The sequence below is a fragment of the Rhinolophus hipposideros genome (assembly GCF_964194185.1).
Source record: "Rhinolophus hipposideros genome assembly, chromosome: 17".
In the NCBI taxonomy this organism is placed as follows: domain Eukaryota; kingdom Metazoa; phylum Chordata; class Mammalia; order Chiroptera; family Rhinolophidae; genus Rhinolophus; species Rhinolophus hipposideros.
In genome coordinates this window covers 55,599,448-55,618,679 of record NC_138063.1, presented here as the reverse complement: position 1 = coordinate 55,618,679, position 19,232 = coordinate 55,599,448, and the positions used below count along the sequence as shown (strand labels likewise).

Sequence of the window (19,232 nt, the reverse complement as noted above, 5' to 3'; positions counted from 1 at the left end):
GATTTTTCAATGCGTGGATCTCTCAGATGTTTCTGTGTTGAGCATGGAATCCTTTGTCGAATTATAGCTGTTCAACTTGTAACTTCAAGGGAAGAGACCAGGAGAACCTCTCACGCTGTCATGCTTCTAACATCACTCCTCAATTTCTTAACTGTTCAGTCTCTATTTCTTCTTGAGTCAGTTTCAGCATTTTGGGTCCTTTCACCTTTGCAAGCCATTTCACCTAAGTTGTCTAATTTGTTGACATAAAATTTGTATTTCTCCTTTATAATCCCTTTAAACTACAAATTTGATAGTGGATTCCTCTGTTCGTCTTCATTTTGGTAATTTCTTTTTTTCATAGTCTAACAGTGTGCCAATTTTGTTGCTCTTTTTTAAAGATCAACAAATTTTTTAAAAATTAACTGTTTTTTCTCTAGTTTGCCTTCTATTTAATTGATTTCAACTTTAATCTTTATTTCCTTTCTTCTTCTTGCTTTGGGCTAATTTGTTTCTCCCTTCCCACCCCTCTGCTCAGTAACTTAAGTTATTGATTTGAGATTTTTGTTCTCTTTCCAATATAGGTACTTGTAGCTATAAATTTCCCATCTACCATAAGCACTGATTTAGATTTATCCCATGAATCCTGATGTAATTTTATTTTTATTCAGCTCAAAATATTTTTATTTTTCTTGTGATTTCTTCTTTGACCTACGGGTTATTAAAATTTTTGGAGGTCAATTTCCAAATGTTTATGGATTCCCCAAATTTCCTTCTGCCATTGATTTCTAATTTAATTCTATTGTGGTAGGGAAAATACTTTGTATGACTTTAATCTTAATTTTATTGCTCTATGGTCTATCCTGGAGTATATTTCATGTATGCCTATAAAGAATGTACATTTTCCTGTTGTGGGGTGAAGTGTTCTACAGATGACATTCAATTTAAGTTGGTTGATAGGGTTGCTCAAGATTTTTATATCCTTGCTGATCAAGGTTATCTTTTAAAAACATAAAATAGATTATCTCATTCACATAATCCTCTTATGGCTTTCCACTGACTTTAGAATAATGTCCAGATTTCTTCCCATTGGTGCCTATCTCTATGCATTCATCATGTACCATTCTTCACTTTGCTCAATTGACTCACTTAATAAGCTAAAGCTTCCCTTGTGTCCTGTTATTGATATCAAAATCCATTACACAAACATAATTAAGATAGTGTAATACTGGTGCAGGATTAACAAACTGACCAGTGGAACAGAATAGCATCCAGAAATAAGAACACACACATCATCACTTTACACATGACAAAGGTGAAAAACTGGCATGGTAAGGAATGGATGGTTTTTCTCAATCAATAGTGCGGGACAGTTGGAAATTCATACAGGAAATCTTCTGCCTTAAATCCTATCTCACAATATTAAAACAAAAATCAATTCAGTAAGATTTCAGATTTGAAAGTAAAAGGTAAAACAAAAAAGATTTTAGAAGAAAACAGAACATTTTCATGATCTTGGAAGTAGACAAACATTTCTCAAACAAAATATACCAACTATGAAAGACATTAATAAATTGTACTCTATTAAGACCTTCTTGTTTTATCACATACATTCTCACAACACAATACATTCAAAGGAACTCGTATCCAAAATAGATATACTTTTAAAAACCAAGAAGTCAATACAAAAAAAAAAAAGTCCACCCAACAAAAAAATGGGTAAGAAGTTGAACAGATATTTCACAAGACACTCAAAGGCTAGTAAGCATATATGAAAAGTGCTCAATCGTGTTACTAATCAGTGAAATGAAACTAAAGCCACACTTAGATACTGTTATATGACTTGTCAGAATAAAATGGAAGACACAAAGTGTTTACAAAAATGTGAGACAACTGGAACATAGGAAAATTGTTTGGCAGTACCCAATAATGCTGAATATAACGTATGTAAAGAACCCTGTAATTCCACTCCTAGGTAGAAATGCAACCTACGTGCACCAAAATCCATGTGGTAGAATATTTGAAGCAGTACTATTAATAACTGTTCCCAAACTGGGAATGAACCAAACTTCCATGAGATAAATAATATGTGGTTTATTCATGCAGTAGAATGCTATACAGCCATGAGAACGAACCTGAACAAATACACGCAATAAAACTCTCACAGAACATTGAGCAAATAAGCCAGATGCAAAAGAATACATACTGCTTGATTCTATTCCAAAACCAGACAAAACTAATCTATGCTCTTAGAAACTAGGATAGTGGTTACCCTTGGGGAGGTAGTAACTGGGAGCATGAGGGGGTTTCTGGGGTGCTGGTAATAGTTTGATTTGGGTGCTGATAGTACCCATGTGTTCCCTTTGTGAAAAAGCACCTAATTGTTTATGTTACATTTAAAAAGTTAAAACAAAATGATTTGCCTCGGCCTGTATTATCAGCGGACTGAAGTAATGATTCCTTCTCTTGGCTTCTCCCCTTGGCTAGTTTCACACTTGCACTCACAACTCCTGCCACTTCCAGATGGAGAGGGAGGGAAGAGCACCCCTTCGCTTTCTAACATAGACTAAGCTAGGTTTTCTACAGGTCTGGTTGTTAAAGTCTGCTAAAATGTGAAATCAAGTCTATTTCTGACTTCCTGCTGATTATTCACTTTTCCCTCTCCTTCCCCTAGTGCCCAAATGTCCTCCGCTCTTTTTGCCCCAAAGTTCTTAGGAGTAAATGCTCCTCTTAGGGAACATTTAAATAAGTATCAAAGTTTTGAACCAAAAGGACAGAGTTCCAATAGTTAACATTTCAAGCTGCAGGTAGTGGATGGGCGTGGAGTCATCTGAGCCTTTCTAACACCTCTGGAAGAATATAACATACAATTGAAGTGCAGGCCTGACTTGGGAAATATGGGATGTTCAAATCTTGGCTCTGCCTTGGGGAAGTTTGTGTCCTCTCTGTGCCTTGGTTTCCTCATTAAAATAGGGTTATCTCTATCCTTACCTCATACAGTTGTGATAAGAATCAAAATGAGTTACATATGTAAAAGTTAGAAAAGTGACTGACATACAATAGGAGCGTAATAAATGTTAGCTATCAATTTGGCTTAATCCAAGGTATGCTGTCCCTAAGGAAGCAGGACCTGGGAGTTCAGAGAGCAGAGGGCTTCCGTGAGCATAAGTCTCCCTAGGCTAACTGAGACTACTCCTGGGTGTCCCATACTTGCTCAGTATTGCAGTGAGGAGCAGGCACATATGCTTCATGGCTAAATGGGACCAAAGGAGAAACTGAGGATACAAGGTGGAGTTGGCTGGCCTCAGCCCAATGTTCATCTGCTAAATAAGTCAATCCCTAAATAAGTAAGTGTAGCACCTACTTCATCGACTGCCTTCATAGAATCAGGAATGTTGCTGTCAGAGGGTGGAAAATGAAAAGATTTATCAGGTATGTAGTATTTGATGTAACAGCAACGAGGAAGGTGGTGACAACATACACCTATGCTTTCTATTTGACCAAGGGGCCAGTAACCACCACAGGCATTTTGGTACAACTTTATTATAGAGCCCTGGTCCTTGGATCTGGCCTCTACCTTGAAGACCTTGGCAGTGACTGGCTCATGACACATATAAAGCCTGAGGCAGACAACAAAAGCCAACTTATCAACAGAGAAAAATAATGTTCACTAACTAGAATATTCCTAAGTGGCATTTTCTCCCTGTAGGCAGATCTACACAAGAAGCCAAATCTTCATTAGAAGGATACTTGAAGACATATAACAATAACATAATGACAATAAGCTAATAAAAGCCAAAGAATCATCCCCAAAAGAGCTAATGGGACTGGAGATCTGGATATCTGATAGCTGACAATGTTTTTTCTTCGTCTCCACTGATGATCAACATTGCACGCTGACACAAAAGCCTGACTTTATAAACTTCTACTCTGATGCCCTATTAATGCTATTAACACAAATTTAGACAGCAATCGTATTTCCTTAATTTCCAAGTTTGGGGAGGGGTAGGCTAGGACTGTACTGATAATTACACAGATTAGTTAATAGATGTCAAAGTCTCTAATCAATGCCTTCCCTCCCTGAAGGCAAATCTCGTTGGGGAGTCACACTAGAAGCAGAGGCTTGGTGGGCATTGAAAAAGCAGAGTTACTACCCACAGGCTTCCAATTGTCTGCAGGTTAGGACCTCCCCTTTGAATGCAGCTGGAAATGGCCAGATTCTCTCCCTGAACACTAGTTACATAGTGCCAGTGTTTCCTTTAGTATATTCTAGGCCCAAAGAATTCAGCTTGAGCATTCTTAGTTGTGTCACAATCCTGTCATATTCCCAGATCCATCTTCCCAATTTCAGGTTGTGTCCTTTCTACAAATGGCTGATTTGATCATCATTTCTCCTTTCATCCTCGGAGGACAAACTGAATGTCAGGTCTGGGAGTGCTCTGCAGTCACTCCCATGAACCACTTACCTCTCTAACCTGACAGTGAAAAAGCCATGGCCTTCCCTCTTCTAACAGTTACAAGTTTTGAAAGGAAAATTACCAAATACTTAGACTACAGGTGCGTGTGTGGTGAAGTCCTTCCAGCGTTTGCCTTGGTGATGGTTGGTAGGGACCACATTTCCTTAAGAGTTCTTCTTGAGTCACTGCCCAGACAACTGCAGCAAGGAGACGCTGGGGCATGAGGGAAGGACAGAGAAGGAAACGAGGCCAACAAAGCTCACAGGAAAGGGCAATTACCCGAACTCCCCATCCTTAGCATGGCTCTGCGCCTCTCCTGCACATACAAGAGCTTGCTTAGAGCCCAGAGCCCTGTTCCATCCACTTGAGCTCTTTTGCTTCTCTCTGCTTTGTATTACCAACAATTACTCCATCCTTTGGAGTATTCTTTTCTCCCCCAAATTATCTATGAAGTGGAAAGCGCAGGAGGAGGCTAAAAACACTTTATTTATTACTTGCTTAGAATTGAGACCATTAAATGAGAATAGCAATAGGAAATAATACAGAAGCTTTTCATGCTCTACTGAACTACACCTTACTTTTTTGCACTTTCCCTGGAACTAAAATGAATCTGGATATGTAACACTAAGAGCTCACCATCTCCACCTCCCCAGCACCATTACAAAACCTTAGCCAGCTAACAGCAGCCACCATAGTCAGAAGTACTATTATGTATTTCCCCAAATGACTATGGCAAACTACTACCAAGGCAAAAAAACTTAATTTTTGTAAATCAGTAACAGTCTGGAGATTGAGATTGCAGAAGAAACAGAAATAAGGTAACCCATGTTCTCTTGATAAAAGATTTGCTATTCCAACATCATGAACAACAACATATATGGAAAATTAAGAGACTACACTTTTTAAACAAGTACTCTAGATAATTTTTCAACATGCTTTAAAGAAATGATTTTTAAAAGAATATGCAATAATTGCTCTGCTTTTCTCTTTAAGCTTTTCACTATACCTGAAAATTGGCAAGTTTTCTAAACAGTAATGTTAAGGGCAACCGTAGCTGTCAGTTTTGGAAAAGTAGTCCAGCAAGAAGCCAGGGTTGATGATTGTAAGGGTTTTGAAACAGCAAATACAAATTCTGAATGGTGATGAGATGCTGGATCCTACTATACAATGTACAACATTGTAATAGAGGAATAGATACTGCTTCTTTCTGGGGGTAACAGATTTATAGCATGTATCACCAGTAACCTAAATCTAACATGGGGAGAATTAATCTGAAGTCTGTCAGCTTTTTTTTTTACAGTCCTATTACAGTACTGAGGAAATCTGAGGAAAATGTACAACAGGTTTACATGGGAGAGGTTTTCATTATATTGTGAGAAAAAACAGCATTTTTGTTCAATGAAGAAAGATAAATCTAATTACATTCCTGATACCTAGAAACATTAATTGCTATGATAAGAAATTCTTCAGAGAAAGCCCCCCAAATCCAAAGCAATTCTATGCTAGCATCTGAAATGTTTTATCAGTTTCAGAATTGTAATATATTAGCAAATAGAGTAGTTATTTATAATGAAATATAGTAAGTGGCTAAAATTCAAGTTAAATAACTTTTATGACAATCTGAAATTTAGTTTTAAACTTATAACTTTAGTAATACATACTGAACACTTACATTCAACTGTACAGAATGCAATCTGTTTAATCTTAAAAAATACTAAATAGCAAAACTCCGGAAACAAGAGCACACACCTGCAAACCAGTACGATGCTCCCTATCAGTTCTATAATTGTAATACATTTAATACTGTAAACAAACATTGAATGAATCAGAGCACTGTGGAAAGAGTTTAGCGGCTTTCACAAATCACATTATAACTTTTATGAGCTAAGAGAGTAGAGGCAAATGGAATTTTTAGAACATTACTTAAAAATAGATTTTTAAAGACAAAGGTCCCCACTCATTCTTATATACACACATGAAAGTTCATCTGTCACAGACAGCAAATATTGAATTTATACACTGGAGTTTCCGGCACTATCATGTACATTTACAATAATTAAACAGAAAGTTGTCAAATTTATCTAAGGTGGATCATTCAAAGCTGCATAAGATGGAACACAGCTGTTCTGGTGCTCACTGCTGTTTCTCAAATGCAAAAACTAAGTAAATACCTAAAAATAAAATAAATAAAAGTCAGAGTTTGGTTTTTCATATCCTCGGTAAACAAAATCTCTGTCCTATTTGTAATTTGGTGAAAATTCTTAGGCCTTCAAGCAGCTTTTGAAGAGGAAAGATCCTATTATTTTAAAGAGTTCCTCAATTATTTCTAGTAATTTAAACAGATGTGGTATTACATGTGATATTTATTTGAAAACAAATGTGCAACTTACAGTAATTCTCAGTGACATCATAGCCCTTGAGAAAACCAATTCAACAGCTCTAAACATGTCTAAAAACAGTTTGAGATAAGAAAATTTAAAAGTATAAAAGCAAAGAGTATTAAAACTAAAATAATATTATGACTTAACTCTTTTTACTTGGAGCAAGATAAATAGGTAGAACAAGTTTTCTATTCAGAAAAAAATAAAAAGAATTATAAGGAACATACATAATGTGCATATTAAAATTCCAATTACTGAACTGCTGTGTTGTAGGGCCTGGTAAGGAAAGTGAGCCAAAAGCCACATGATAACGGATGCTTGGAGATATTAATCTGGCCCGAACAGTCATATTCCTGCATGAACCCAGCCCCAAGAGTACTCTTCCCTAAATAAGATTTCCTGCTTTGACATGTGTTCACTCAAAGACATCTAAAGGCATCTATGGTTCTCCATTCTGAATCACACTTAAGTTCAAACCTCTATCTTTTAATAAATACCTGTAGATTTTATGGCAAGAAAATATCTGAAAAGATGACAAATCCTCAAAATATCACAAGGATGTTCAGGGTATGTACTAGAACATTCATTCAACCAGCGAGCCAAGATGACAGGTCACATAACTTGGAGTCCTCGGTCCTTGAGTTAACTTTTTGAACAGGGAGCACATGAAGAACACCAGACCAGAAAACAGCCTCCTGATCCTTCAGCTTTTTGCCCTTCCAACCAACCTGTACAGGAGTACTATCATACCAGTCTTTCTAAAACACTACTTTGGTCATACTATTCTCTGCTCCTTATCTGCTAGTCCCTCCCGCCCTTCTCCCCCCCACTTAAGGAGAAATGAAACATGGCTGGTAGTATAGTAGACAGGAGCACAGAAAACAGGCAGGGTGATCATCAACACTGTAGATTCTTCTAGAAGATAAGGAATCAAAGCAGTCTAAAGCATTCACAAGTATGCCACGAAATTTAGAACAGACAAGCATTACTTACCTTTCCCTGCACTCTAAGGTAGCAGTGCAACACTGCTGAACCCACCCCAACACACCTACACCTACTGCAAATGACCTGGCAGTCCTATCCTGCCCTCGTTGATGGTCATTTGAAACCACTAAGATGCAATATCTGATTTCAGAGAAGCAATTACTACCTTATCTTTCTAACTCAAACATTCAAGAAGTCTCACTCTTGAAACACTTCTAAAAGCAAATCAGCAACAATTCTCTACTTTCCTTTCACATTTAAAACATCTTCTAGAGGAGCAGCAGGCTGTTGTAACAAGAGCTTAATGATTAGACCAGTAGGAGTTCAAAATGTAATTTCCTACATTTATTAAGACTGTGACACCAGGCAAAATACTCTCCAGCCCACAAAGCCCTCCGGTTTAGAATAGCGTACCTTATCAAAGCTGACTGGTCCCGAACGCTAGATCCTGGTTGCAATTTGCCAGCGTTCCTTTTCTATTGCTTTTCACATCGCTAACCCATCTCTTCCTCAACTGTTTGGGGCCATCTAATTCATTTGTATGGTATCACTAAAATCCACAATTAATATAAAAATACATCTCTAAGCTACAGCCATCACACCATCACGGCCTTTGACCAAAGTTGTTTTCCCTCACATGGTACTCTGGGAATGACAGCATGTCTAAGACAGCTGTACCATTTCCAGTTTGAGGAAAGTAATTAAATGTGTAGTTTTATGCATACGCCTCAGTTTATCATTATGTCTCTAATACATCCTCCAATTCTATTTCTGCTGAGGGTACCAATATTCTCAGACAAGCTCAAAATGTTGTACTCTTTCCTTTTTGTCTCTACCCAGTTCAGCAAGTCCTAAGAAATTTTCCTTTCGCGTGGGCTTCCATGAGGCAATGGTTATGAGCATGGACCACTTGGGTTAGCTTTGTGACCTTAGCCAAGTTAATAGTCGACTTGTAAAGTTGTGAGCTACAACATATGAAAAACTTAAAATAGTGTGCCTGGGCACATGTTAAACACTCAATAATATCAATTATTATTTCTCAGGTTTTGTGAGTTTTCATCAACCTCTCCTTCACCTACTTTTCCCATTACAGTAGTAACTTTAGCACTTTAAATTGTTTGTCAAACTAGTGCATTTATTTGTGTCTGTTTCTTCCATTAGATCTGGAAGTCAGAGATTATAACTTGTTTACTTCTTTATCCCCCAAAGCCCTTTCATAGAACTTTATGTAAGTCAACACTCAATGTTTACCAAATGGATTGTCTCTGATTACTACTTGTGCCTTCAACATAATCAGCAAGTATTTAAATAAACAGTGGGAACTATCTGTTAAGTCCTTGGGGCAACCACGTATGGGTATTATTATCATCTTAATAGTGAGGCTCTGGGAGCTGACTTCCTCAACATACATTAGCTGAAGAACCACAGAATTTCACAGATTTGCCAGACCTCTGACTTCTCTTCCAAAGATAGGTACCTCATTTCAGAATGTCTCCATATAAAGCCTGTTCTCACCCTATAAAATATCTGGCTCATTGCTCCTTCACTAAATGTTCTAGGACTTATTATGACTTCACTGTCAACATCAGAGCGGCCAGAATCAAATAAAATACATGGAAGTGTTCCATAAGCCAAAATTTCTGATGCAAATCTGAGGTAAAGACATCAAATACAGATGGCTATGTAATGAGTAGACAATGAAAATGTTTAAGAATGCATGTAAAAGTTTGTTAAGCAACATCCTGCATATATTTTCTATTGGCACTAAACAGCTGTGCAAGAAAGGAGGAAATAGACATAAGGATTTTGTGTGAACATAAATATACACACACACAACCTAATACGTGTCAAAAACACACTAAAGTTTGCAGATTTTAATGATCAATTTGGAACAATCTTTAAAAATGTCAATAAATCTACACTGATGATATACTCACTTGTAGCTTCCCATTCTGATTTACTTAAGGTCCCCTAAAATTAAAAAAAAAAAAAAAAAGAAAGAAAAAGAAAATTTTAGACTGAAAATAGAAGTACAATCAACACTTGAACAACATGGGTTGGAACTGCACGGGTCCACTTATATGGGGATAGTTTTCAATAAATACTATAAATGTATTTTTCTTATGATTTTAATAACATTCCCTTTCTTTTAGCTTACTTTATATAATATATACAACATGCAAAATATGTGTTAATAAACTGTTTATACTATTGGTAAGACTCCCGGTCAACAGTAGGCTATTCGTTGTTAAACTGGAGGGGAATCAAAAGTTATATATAGATTTTCAACTGTGCAAGGGGTCAGCACCCCTAACCCTCACATTGTTCTATATATTGTTCTATATATAGATAGATAGATGATAGTATTTTCCCGAAAATAAGACCTAGCCAGAGGCTGTGGAGAAAAAGGAACTCTCATACACTGTTGGTGGGAATGCAGACTGGTGCAGCCGCTATGGAAGGCAGTGTGGAGGTTCCTCAAGAAATTACGAATAGAATTACCATATGACCCAGCAATCGCTCTCCTGGGTATCTACCCCAAAAATATAAAAGCATTTCTCTATAGAGACACGTGTACGCCAATGTTCATTGCAGCTTTGTTTACGGTGGCCAAGACATGGAAACAACCAAAATGTCCTTCGATAGATGAATGGATAAAGAAGTTGTGGTACATATACACAATGGAATACTATTCGGCGTTAAGGAAAGATGATATAGGAACATTTGTGACAACATGGATGGATCTCGAGAGAATAATGCTAAGTGAAACAAGTCAGACAGAAAAAGCAGAGAACCCTATGATTTCACTGATATGTGGTATATAAACCAAAAAGAACAAGACAAACAAATGAGAAACAAAAACTCATAGACACAGACAATAATTTAGTGGTTACCAGAGGGTAAGGGGGTGGGGGGTGGGTGATGAGGGTAAAGGGGATCAAATATATGGTGATGGAAGGAGAACTGACTCTGGGTGGTGAACACACAATGGGATTTATAGATGATGTAATACAGAATTGTACACCTGAAATCTATGTAAATTTACTAACAATTGTCACCCCAATAAAATTAATTAAAAAAAAAAAAAAAAAAAAAGAAAATAAGACCTAGCCAGACCATTAGCTCTAATGTGTCTTTTCGAGCAAAAATTAACATATGTAAAATTAACATAATATATAACATGTATTCTATATTATACCTGGTTTTATATTATATTTTACCTGGCATTATATTATGTTACGTTACATTACATATATTATACTACATTATATTATATTTTATATTATTATATTGTATTACACCCAGTCTTATATTAAAATAAGACCGGGTCTTAACATTAATTTTTGTTCCAAAAGACGCATTAGAGCTGATGGTCCAGCTAGGTCTTATTTTGGGGGAAACACGGTAGATTTAGATATAATGATATGGCAAGGTAACGCTCAAACTAAGTCTATAACTTTCTCAAGTACATTTTATTCTATATTTTATGGTTATAAAAAGGCAACGTAACTTAGGGAAAACAGACTAAGGTGTATCTGAATTGTAACTCAGTGAACCCAAGTTCTGTAAACCAGTGAAATAATTTCCGAAGTTTCCATATATGTTTTACATTTTTAAAAATAAAATATGTTTAAAAATGAAAACTTACCAAAGGTAGCCTGACTTGACTGTTCTTCATGTACTTTGCTGCATGTTCATAGTCATCCACCTTCTCCGAGGTAAGTTTGGAATTCTCATCTGCAGGATATGGCTAGGGAAGCAAGTTAAATTCCTAGTTAAGATATTATACTGAAATTTATAATTCAGAATTAAACACACTAAATCTCTGAAATAAAATAATGAACACAATAATCCCTAAGTAACACAAACTACACATACCTTTTGAAATATGGAAAAAAATGGTTAGAGGGAATCTCCTTCTAACAAAAGAGCTGTTATGGTCAACTTTGATCATAATCATAGAACATTTACAGTTCGACTAACTGTATCATTTAATCACTACCAAGGACCACTTAGCAGCAAACACTTGCATCTCCCTGACTCCATCATAGGCTTTTTCTGTTACAACACAAAGCTGAAGGAAGGAATTATGAAAAGAGCAGCATATTAATTTGAACATTACAGTGATTTAATAGCCATGGAAGGCACGAACAGCAATTAGAAACAATACAAATGAAAAACTTGCGTCAACAGAGAACACTATGAGTTAAAGAAGGAAAATAATTCAGCCTTCAAAGTAAGTCAGTCTCCATATTTCCAGAAGAATCTGATGAAGTCTCTCTCTCTCTCACACACACACACACACACACACACACACACACACACACACACAGGCTGTTTTTTAACGGTATGCTGGGAAAATGTTTATTCAAATTACCTCAAATAGTATTTTTAATCCATTTTAATTAACGTCTCTTTATACTATAAAGAACAGTGCTTTGTAGATACATGTAAAAAACATAAATTACATAGACTATTTAATATAACAATCATCTACGCTATAAAAATTACATATTCTGTAAAATTCCTTTGTCTTCTTACAACAAAGCAGCTAGTAAGGAACAACTTTAGAACTAGATTGCCCTGACAAATTTTTAAGAAAATTATCCAGAAATGTCTACTTTGTTATCTTCTTTTCCCTTTTTCTTTATAAACATCTTACAATAAGCTCAGGCATTAGAATCTATTTGTTTGCTGTTTAAAAAGTATTGGGGGCGGGGGCGGCGATGCCGGTTAGCTCACTTGGTTAGAGCATGGTGCTCTTAACAACAAGGTTACCAGTTCAATCCCCACATGGGCCACTATGAGCTGCGCCCTCCACAATTACTAGATTGAAACAACTACTTGACTTGGAGCTGATGGGTCCTGGAAAAACACACTTAAATAAATGTTTAAAAAAAAAGTATTTGGCTTTTTGGACTTCCATATTGTTACCATTAACAACTATACTCTTATTGTAACTATACTCCTATTAAACATAAGGGATGTAAGAAACACTACTTGTGATCAGTAAATTCTTTTGAAACTTCAAGCCCACATCTTATGGTTTCATCACACTACAAAGCTTCAAAACTTTAATTTGAATGACTGCCAAACTATTCTTTGTAATTTTTTTTTAACTAATCAGTGTAATAAGACTCCTCTATGTGATTATTTGCCTGTTTCTGGACATCTAGATTCTGTCCCCTATTGATCATTTTAAAAGACAAAATAACATGATTATAAAGCTGCAAAATGACTGTTTTTTCTAAACTTGCTAAAATGTATATATCCTATTAAGTGTCTCCTCTTAAAGCAGTTACCTTTCCAGAACTATTCCCAGCTGAGAAAAAAGAAAACAGGTGTGAGGACTTTATAACTATAGTTCCTTGGCTTGCATCTTTTCATTCTGCCTTCCATCTGCTACACTGCTTCAGGAGAGAAGAGCCAAGTTTTACTGGTTTTACTACTGAAACTCTGGGCTAGCTGAAGGCTGACGGCTTTAGGAAAAGACCATTTATAGCAAACATCAGAGAACAGATCAGCTTAAAATCTGACCTGGATTAAAGCAATAGCATCTTGGCTGCTCTTTCTGCCTCTGGTCTTAACATCCCTCCAAACTATCTCCACAGTTGTTCTATTATTTGGTCATATCCTCTCCCACTCAAAGTCCTTTACAGGTGTGAAGAAGTAGGAAAAAACCAAAGGACTTTTTCAAACTATACACTATTACTGCTCATGTGTGTCCCCAGATGGCCAGTGATAGGTCATATCCTCAAGGACAGTAATGAGGGAGAAGACTGGAGAACAACTGTGCTAAGAAATACTAAGTTATTAGTACTTCTTCAAACATTCTCTGCTTTCATGCTTCTTCGCCTTTACTCTTATAGTCTACTTTCTTCACAAAAGATCTTTTATACACTCACTGCACTTTAATAATTTCTTCATTAAGGCAATTCTCAATGTACTAAATTATTTGCTTATATGTTTATCTCCTCAATATGAATGATATTCTTGAAGAAAGTGGACCCTGTTACCCCTATATCCTACTGTCTACATATATTTTCTTTTTTTTACATTACCTGTTTTTAATTTATCAAATTTATTAGGGTGACATTGTTTAGTAAAATTATATAGGTTTCAACTGTACATTTCTATAATACATTATCTACATATTGCATTGTGTGTTCACCACCCAGAGTCAGTTCTCTTTCCATCACTCTTTTCTACATATATTTTACATATATATTTTACATATGTTACATATATTTTTGAATAAATTACACCAATCAATTCATTACCCATATGTGAAGAGAAAGTATAAACAACTGATCATTGTACATGTAACGCATCATCAAGGAAGGATAATACACTAAAGGCATGTAAGCGTATGGTGATTTATGCACACACTTTTTCTAGTTTTCTCCTCTCCCCCAAAACAAACAAAAACAAGCCTCTCTAATGTAAAGCAAATACAAACATTCCTAATTCTAAAGTATAAGAAACATAACCAATGAAGAATATAACATTTTAGTGATTACTGATTTTAAAAGACAACTTAGGTTTTAAAGAGGACCCACCCATTCAAAAATATCTTTTTGAAGGGAAATGCAACTACGACAAGAGAGTTTAACTGGAATATCACCTATAAAAACTGAAGAAAACCTGAACGTTAATACCACATGACCTTAAACAAGTCATTTATCATTTCTAAGCCTCAGAATGCCCATTCAAAAACAGGAAAAGTGGCTGCTTTGCCTATTTCATGGGGTAGTTGTGAGGATAAATGAGTATACTTAAAATACTTTTAAGAAGTTTAATGATTGATTAATATGATTCTGATCAATAAAAAAATGTTTACTATTTTAGATCTGTCCAATTAAACACTGGTAAAAAAACAGGGAAAACTAACTAATTAATGGCTGTATACTGTGTTTGAAGCTTGTGTAGGTTACCTTCACTACTGCACTAGGGAAAGCAGAGAGGAGACCAGGAGTTAGAACAGGTCTCAGGACCAACACAGTCTAAAAGACTGGCATCTTGCCAGTCACCAAAGAACAAAATTATACATGGTACGAACTTGTCCTGGACCCTTGCCACGAAAGTTTTAAATTACTGATGTAACCAAAGGACATTACTGTAAAGAAGTGGTTCTCAACTGGAGGTGACGTTGCACCCCAGGGGAGATTTGGCAATGTCGAGAGACATTTTTGGCTATCACAACTGGGGGCAGAAGTGCTATTGGCATCTAGTGGGTAATGGCCAGGATGCTGTTGGACATCCTACAGTGCACAGAACAGCCCTCATAACAAAGAATTATCCAGTCCAAAATGCCAAGAGGTTGAGAAATCCTATTTTAAAGCAGTACTATCTAGAAAATAGAATTTGATGACAGCATCACTCATTCATTGAAGTATTTACTGATCATCTACCCTAGAAAGTTCCTGTACCAACCTCCATCCTAGGTGCTGAAGAGCCTAGAATAGTCATCAATAATATGTGTAATTTATATCAATATTAAGTGTCTACGTAGCCTTGAAAACAAACTCAGAAGTAGCAAAACAAGATTATCATGATCTAGAACTTTTATACCTTTTCTAAATACTTACCTCCAGGGCCTGCATTCGTTTTAACAGCATTTTATTTTCATTGTTCTTAATCTTTTCTTCATAGAATTCCAGAAATGTTTTTTTGTAGACTAGTTTCATATTGTACTTCTTCACCATTCTGTCCAAAAAAGATTTAATGAAAAGGCTTCCAAAATGTTTGTAATTCCTCAACAGCTTACTTTCACAACAGCGACATCTTCTGGACTTAACTAAAAAGTCTACTATCTCCTCTATATATTCACAATAAAATGATGCAAAATGAATAAGCAGCATACCACTAACCCATAAGAAAACCCATGCCCATAAGAAAACAAGCCCTCTAAATCTCAATGGGCCACAGGTAGCTCTCTATTGATATAACAAATGGGTCAGGAAGTAAAATGAAAGGCTGTGAGATGGGAATGAAGAGCTATAAGGAACATTTTTCTATTGATTCCATTTTATTTAACTTTGTCTCTCACAGAGGCATTGAAAACAGCTGCCAACTTCCTTAAAATATTCTTCCTTTCTTGGATTCTATGCAAACATACACTATTAATTTTTATCCTACATCTTGGGCTGCTTCTTTATAGTTTGTTTCACAGATTTCTTTCACCCAACTTCTAAATTTTACGGTTCTGAAGAAATTGGCCTAGAGCCTTACTCATTTTCACTGTTGATTTTACTCAGCATGCCAACAGCTATCGGTGCTCAACTCTCTTCTGTCCCACTCATTTATTCTATTGCTTACTAGGAATCTCCACCAGGATGAGGCATAGGCATTCTCTAAGTTCCCATATCCAAGGCTGAACCCCAACAGACTGTTCCTCTGACAATCTTTGCTATTTCAGTAAATTGCTCTAATAATTTATTCCAGAAATTCTGGAAGTTCTCCATGCCATCTCCTTCTCTCAATTGCCCATTGTATTCAACATGCCACTCTATCCTTTCCATTAAACTATAAAACGTACTTCAATGGCTTTCGATCAGCATTTTGAACTAGCCAAGCTCTTTCCCACTTAAGGGCTTTCATATATATTGTCCCTTGTGCCTGGAAGATTCTTCCTTCCAGTCTTTAACTGGCCAACTCCTATTCATCCTTTAGATCTTGACTTAAACATCACTTCTTCATAGATGGCTTCCTTAAATCCTCAATTACATTGGGTCTCCCTGTTATACTCCATGTTTTTGTGGGTGTTTATTTCTCGCTGCATTTGCCAAAGTTTATAACTATATACCTGTAGACAACAAGATAGAGCCTGGAGTTGATTTCAGGCAGCAGGTAAAGAAGGAAAGGAAAAAAGGGGAAAAAACCCTGAAGGGGTACATGGGCGGGCTTGCAAGCTGACAGGTGAGGGGACAAGATGAAGGGAAACATTTGAGGGCCTTTAGGATTTGTATCTAAGAGGCATATTAAGGCAGGATTTCCTGTAATTTGAATTAGCCCTCCTTGGAAAGATACCATGAGTAAAGATAAAAGTCTCTTCTATTCCAAGCAGTTCGTTTTTTATCATAAATCTCCAAAATAAGCCTTTAGAAATGAAACCAAGTTTTACACCTAAAAAATAATTACAATTACAAAAAACTAAAACTCAATCTGATCAATTTGAATAGATTTGCCATCATATAAAAGCTAGTATTATATTTTTGTTCAGTTTCTTAATAAAATGGTAAAAGGGCACCTGAAAAATCCCTATGTATTTTTGGATTCTGTCTCACCAAATGAAGACCTGTTTTGATAAACAACTTTTTAAAAATGTATATATTAAAGTGATTGTGACTTTATATGTCTACCATCATTAAACAATTTAAGTAGAAAAGGTTGCTAGTGCTTGCTTAGTTTTTTTTTAAAAGTTAATTACGTTTAAAATCACCAACTTTGTTAGTCAAAAACACCGAACTAACATATTAAACATATGAAACATACTAAAAATGTTTATTATTCTTCTTTTATGAAGTTGAAGAGCAGCAACATTTCCCAAAAGTTCACTATTTTTAAGAATAAAAGTGGTTCAAATTTAATTTTACAGTTATAAATTGTGCACAGTATTTTCCTGTTTAGTCACACTCTACTGAACTTTCTTGTATTATTGTATAAACTTTTTATATATTGTAGAACACCTGAAAATCCTATACCCATAATTTTACAAGCTCAGACACAATTCAAATAATCACCAGCTAAAAGCAAGCAGGCAATAAAGCTTTTTTTCCTCAGTTAAAAAAAATACTTTTGGCTGAATTCCTGGGACGGGAGAGGGACTGGAGATTGAGTACAAACAATCAGGCCTGTGTAATGAAACTCCATGTTAAAACCCTGGACCCATGAGGTTCTGAGAGCTTCCTGATGGAGCCGTTCCTTCTTCATACCAGCCTTGAGTGTCACCGTTCCTCGACATACGCCCAACATTCCCCAAGGAGAATAGGGAGACTGTGCAATTCAAATATAAAGGACACATACCACATAAGACCACCCAGCAAAGACTGAGAGACATAGGAGATCTACCTAATACATAGAAGTATGTATTACTTCGATGACAGAAAGACAGCCAGAATGAGGAAACAAAGAAACATGCCCTGGGGTGGCCAGATGGCTCAGTTGGTTAGAGTGCAAGCTCTTAACAACAAGGTTGCAGGTTCAATTCCTGCATGAGATGTGGGCTGCGCCCCCTGCAACTAAGATAGAAAATGGCGACTGGACTTGGAGCTGAGCTGTGTCCTCCACAACCAGATTGAAGGACAATGACTTGGAGGTGATGGGCCCTGGAGAAACACACTGTTCCCCAATATTTGCCCCCCCGGGAAAAAAAAAAGAAACATGTCCCAAATAAAAGAACAGAAGAAACCTTGAGAATTGGAACTAAATGAAACAGAGATAACCAACCCATCAGAGACAGAGTTTAGAACATTGATGATAAGAATGTTTAAGGAACTTCGTGAGAACATAAATGGTAGAGAAATCATAAAAACCAATCAGTTAGAACTAAAGAATACAATAACTGAAATGAACACACTCAAAAGAATTACTTGCAGGTCATCCATGCGGAACAACAAAAAGAAAAAAAAACAATGAAAATAGTTTAAGAGACCTGTGGGATAACGTCAAGTGCAACAACATGTGCATCATAGGAATGCCAAAAGGAGAAGAGAAGGAGCAAGGGATAGAGGACATAGTTAAAGTAATAATGACAGAAAACTTCCCTAACCTGGTGAAGGAAATCGACATACAAGCCCAGGAAGTGCAGAGTTCCAACCAAGATGAACCCAAACAAGTCCACACCTAGACACATTATAGTTAAAATGGCAAAAGTTAAAGACAAAGAGAGAATCCTAAAAGCAGCAAGAGAAAGACAGCTGTGTACATACAAGGGAACTCCTATAAGACTATCAGCTGGCTTTTCTACAGAAACTCTGTAGGCCAGAAGGGAGTGGCAGGAGGTACTCAAAGTGATGAAAAACAAAGGCCTACAACCTAGATTGCTTTATCAAGCAAGGCTATCACTGAAAATTGAAGGAGATAAAGAGCTTCCCAGAAAAGAATAAGCTAAAGGAATTCATTACCACTAAACCAGCATTGCAGGAAATGTTAAAAGGGCTTCTTTAAGCAGAAGAAAGATGAAAACAATCTAACTAATGAAGACCAGAAATACAAATAACAAAATGGCAATAACTAAGTACCTACCTATTACTAATCACTTTAAATGTACATGGATTAAATGCTCCAATTAAAAGACACAGGGTGGCTGAGTGGATAGAAAACAAGACCCATGCATATGCTGTATACAAGAGACTCACCTCAGATCAAAAGAGACACACAGGCTGAAACTAAAGGGATAGAGTAAGATATTTCATGTGAATGGAAATGA

General features: G+C 36.3%; 1 protein-coding gene across 2 annotated transcripts in view; it reads right to left on the bottom strand.

Annotated features, from left to right (window-relative positions):
* Positions 1-2,053: 2,053 nt before the first annotated feature.
* Positions 2,054-19,232, bottom strand: part of RNMT (RNA guanine-7 methyltransferase) — a 33,662-nt gene continuing 16,483 nt past the window's right edge. For both annotated transcript variants that reach the window (XM_081078709.1, XM_081078710.1), the window contains exons 8-11: positions 15,391-15,508; positions 11,451-11,552; positions 9,739-9,772; positions 2,054-6,607 (exon numbers count right to left, since the gene is read on the bottom strand). In XM_081078709.1, the coding sequence (XP_080934835.1) occupies positions 6,570-6,607; positions 9,739-9,772; positions 11,451-11,552; positions 15,391-15,508 (292 nt within the window). In that variant the 3' untranslated portion in view covers positions 2,054-6,569. The remainder of the gene's footprint in view (positions 6,608-9,738; positions 9,773-11,450; positions 11,553-15,390; positions 15,509-19,232) is intronic.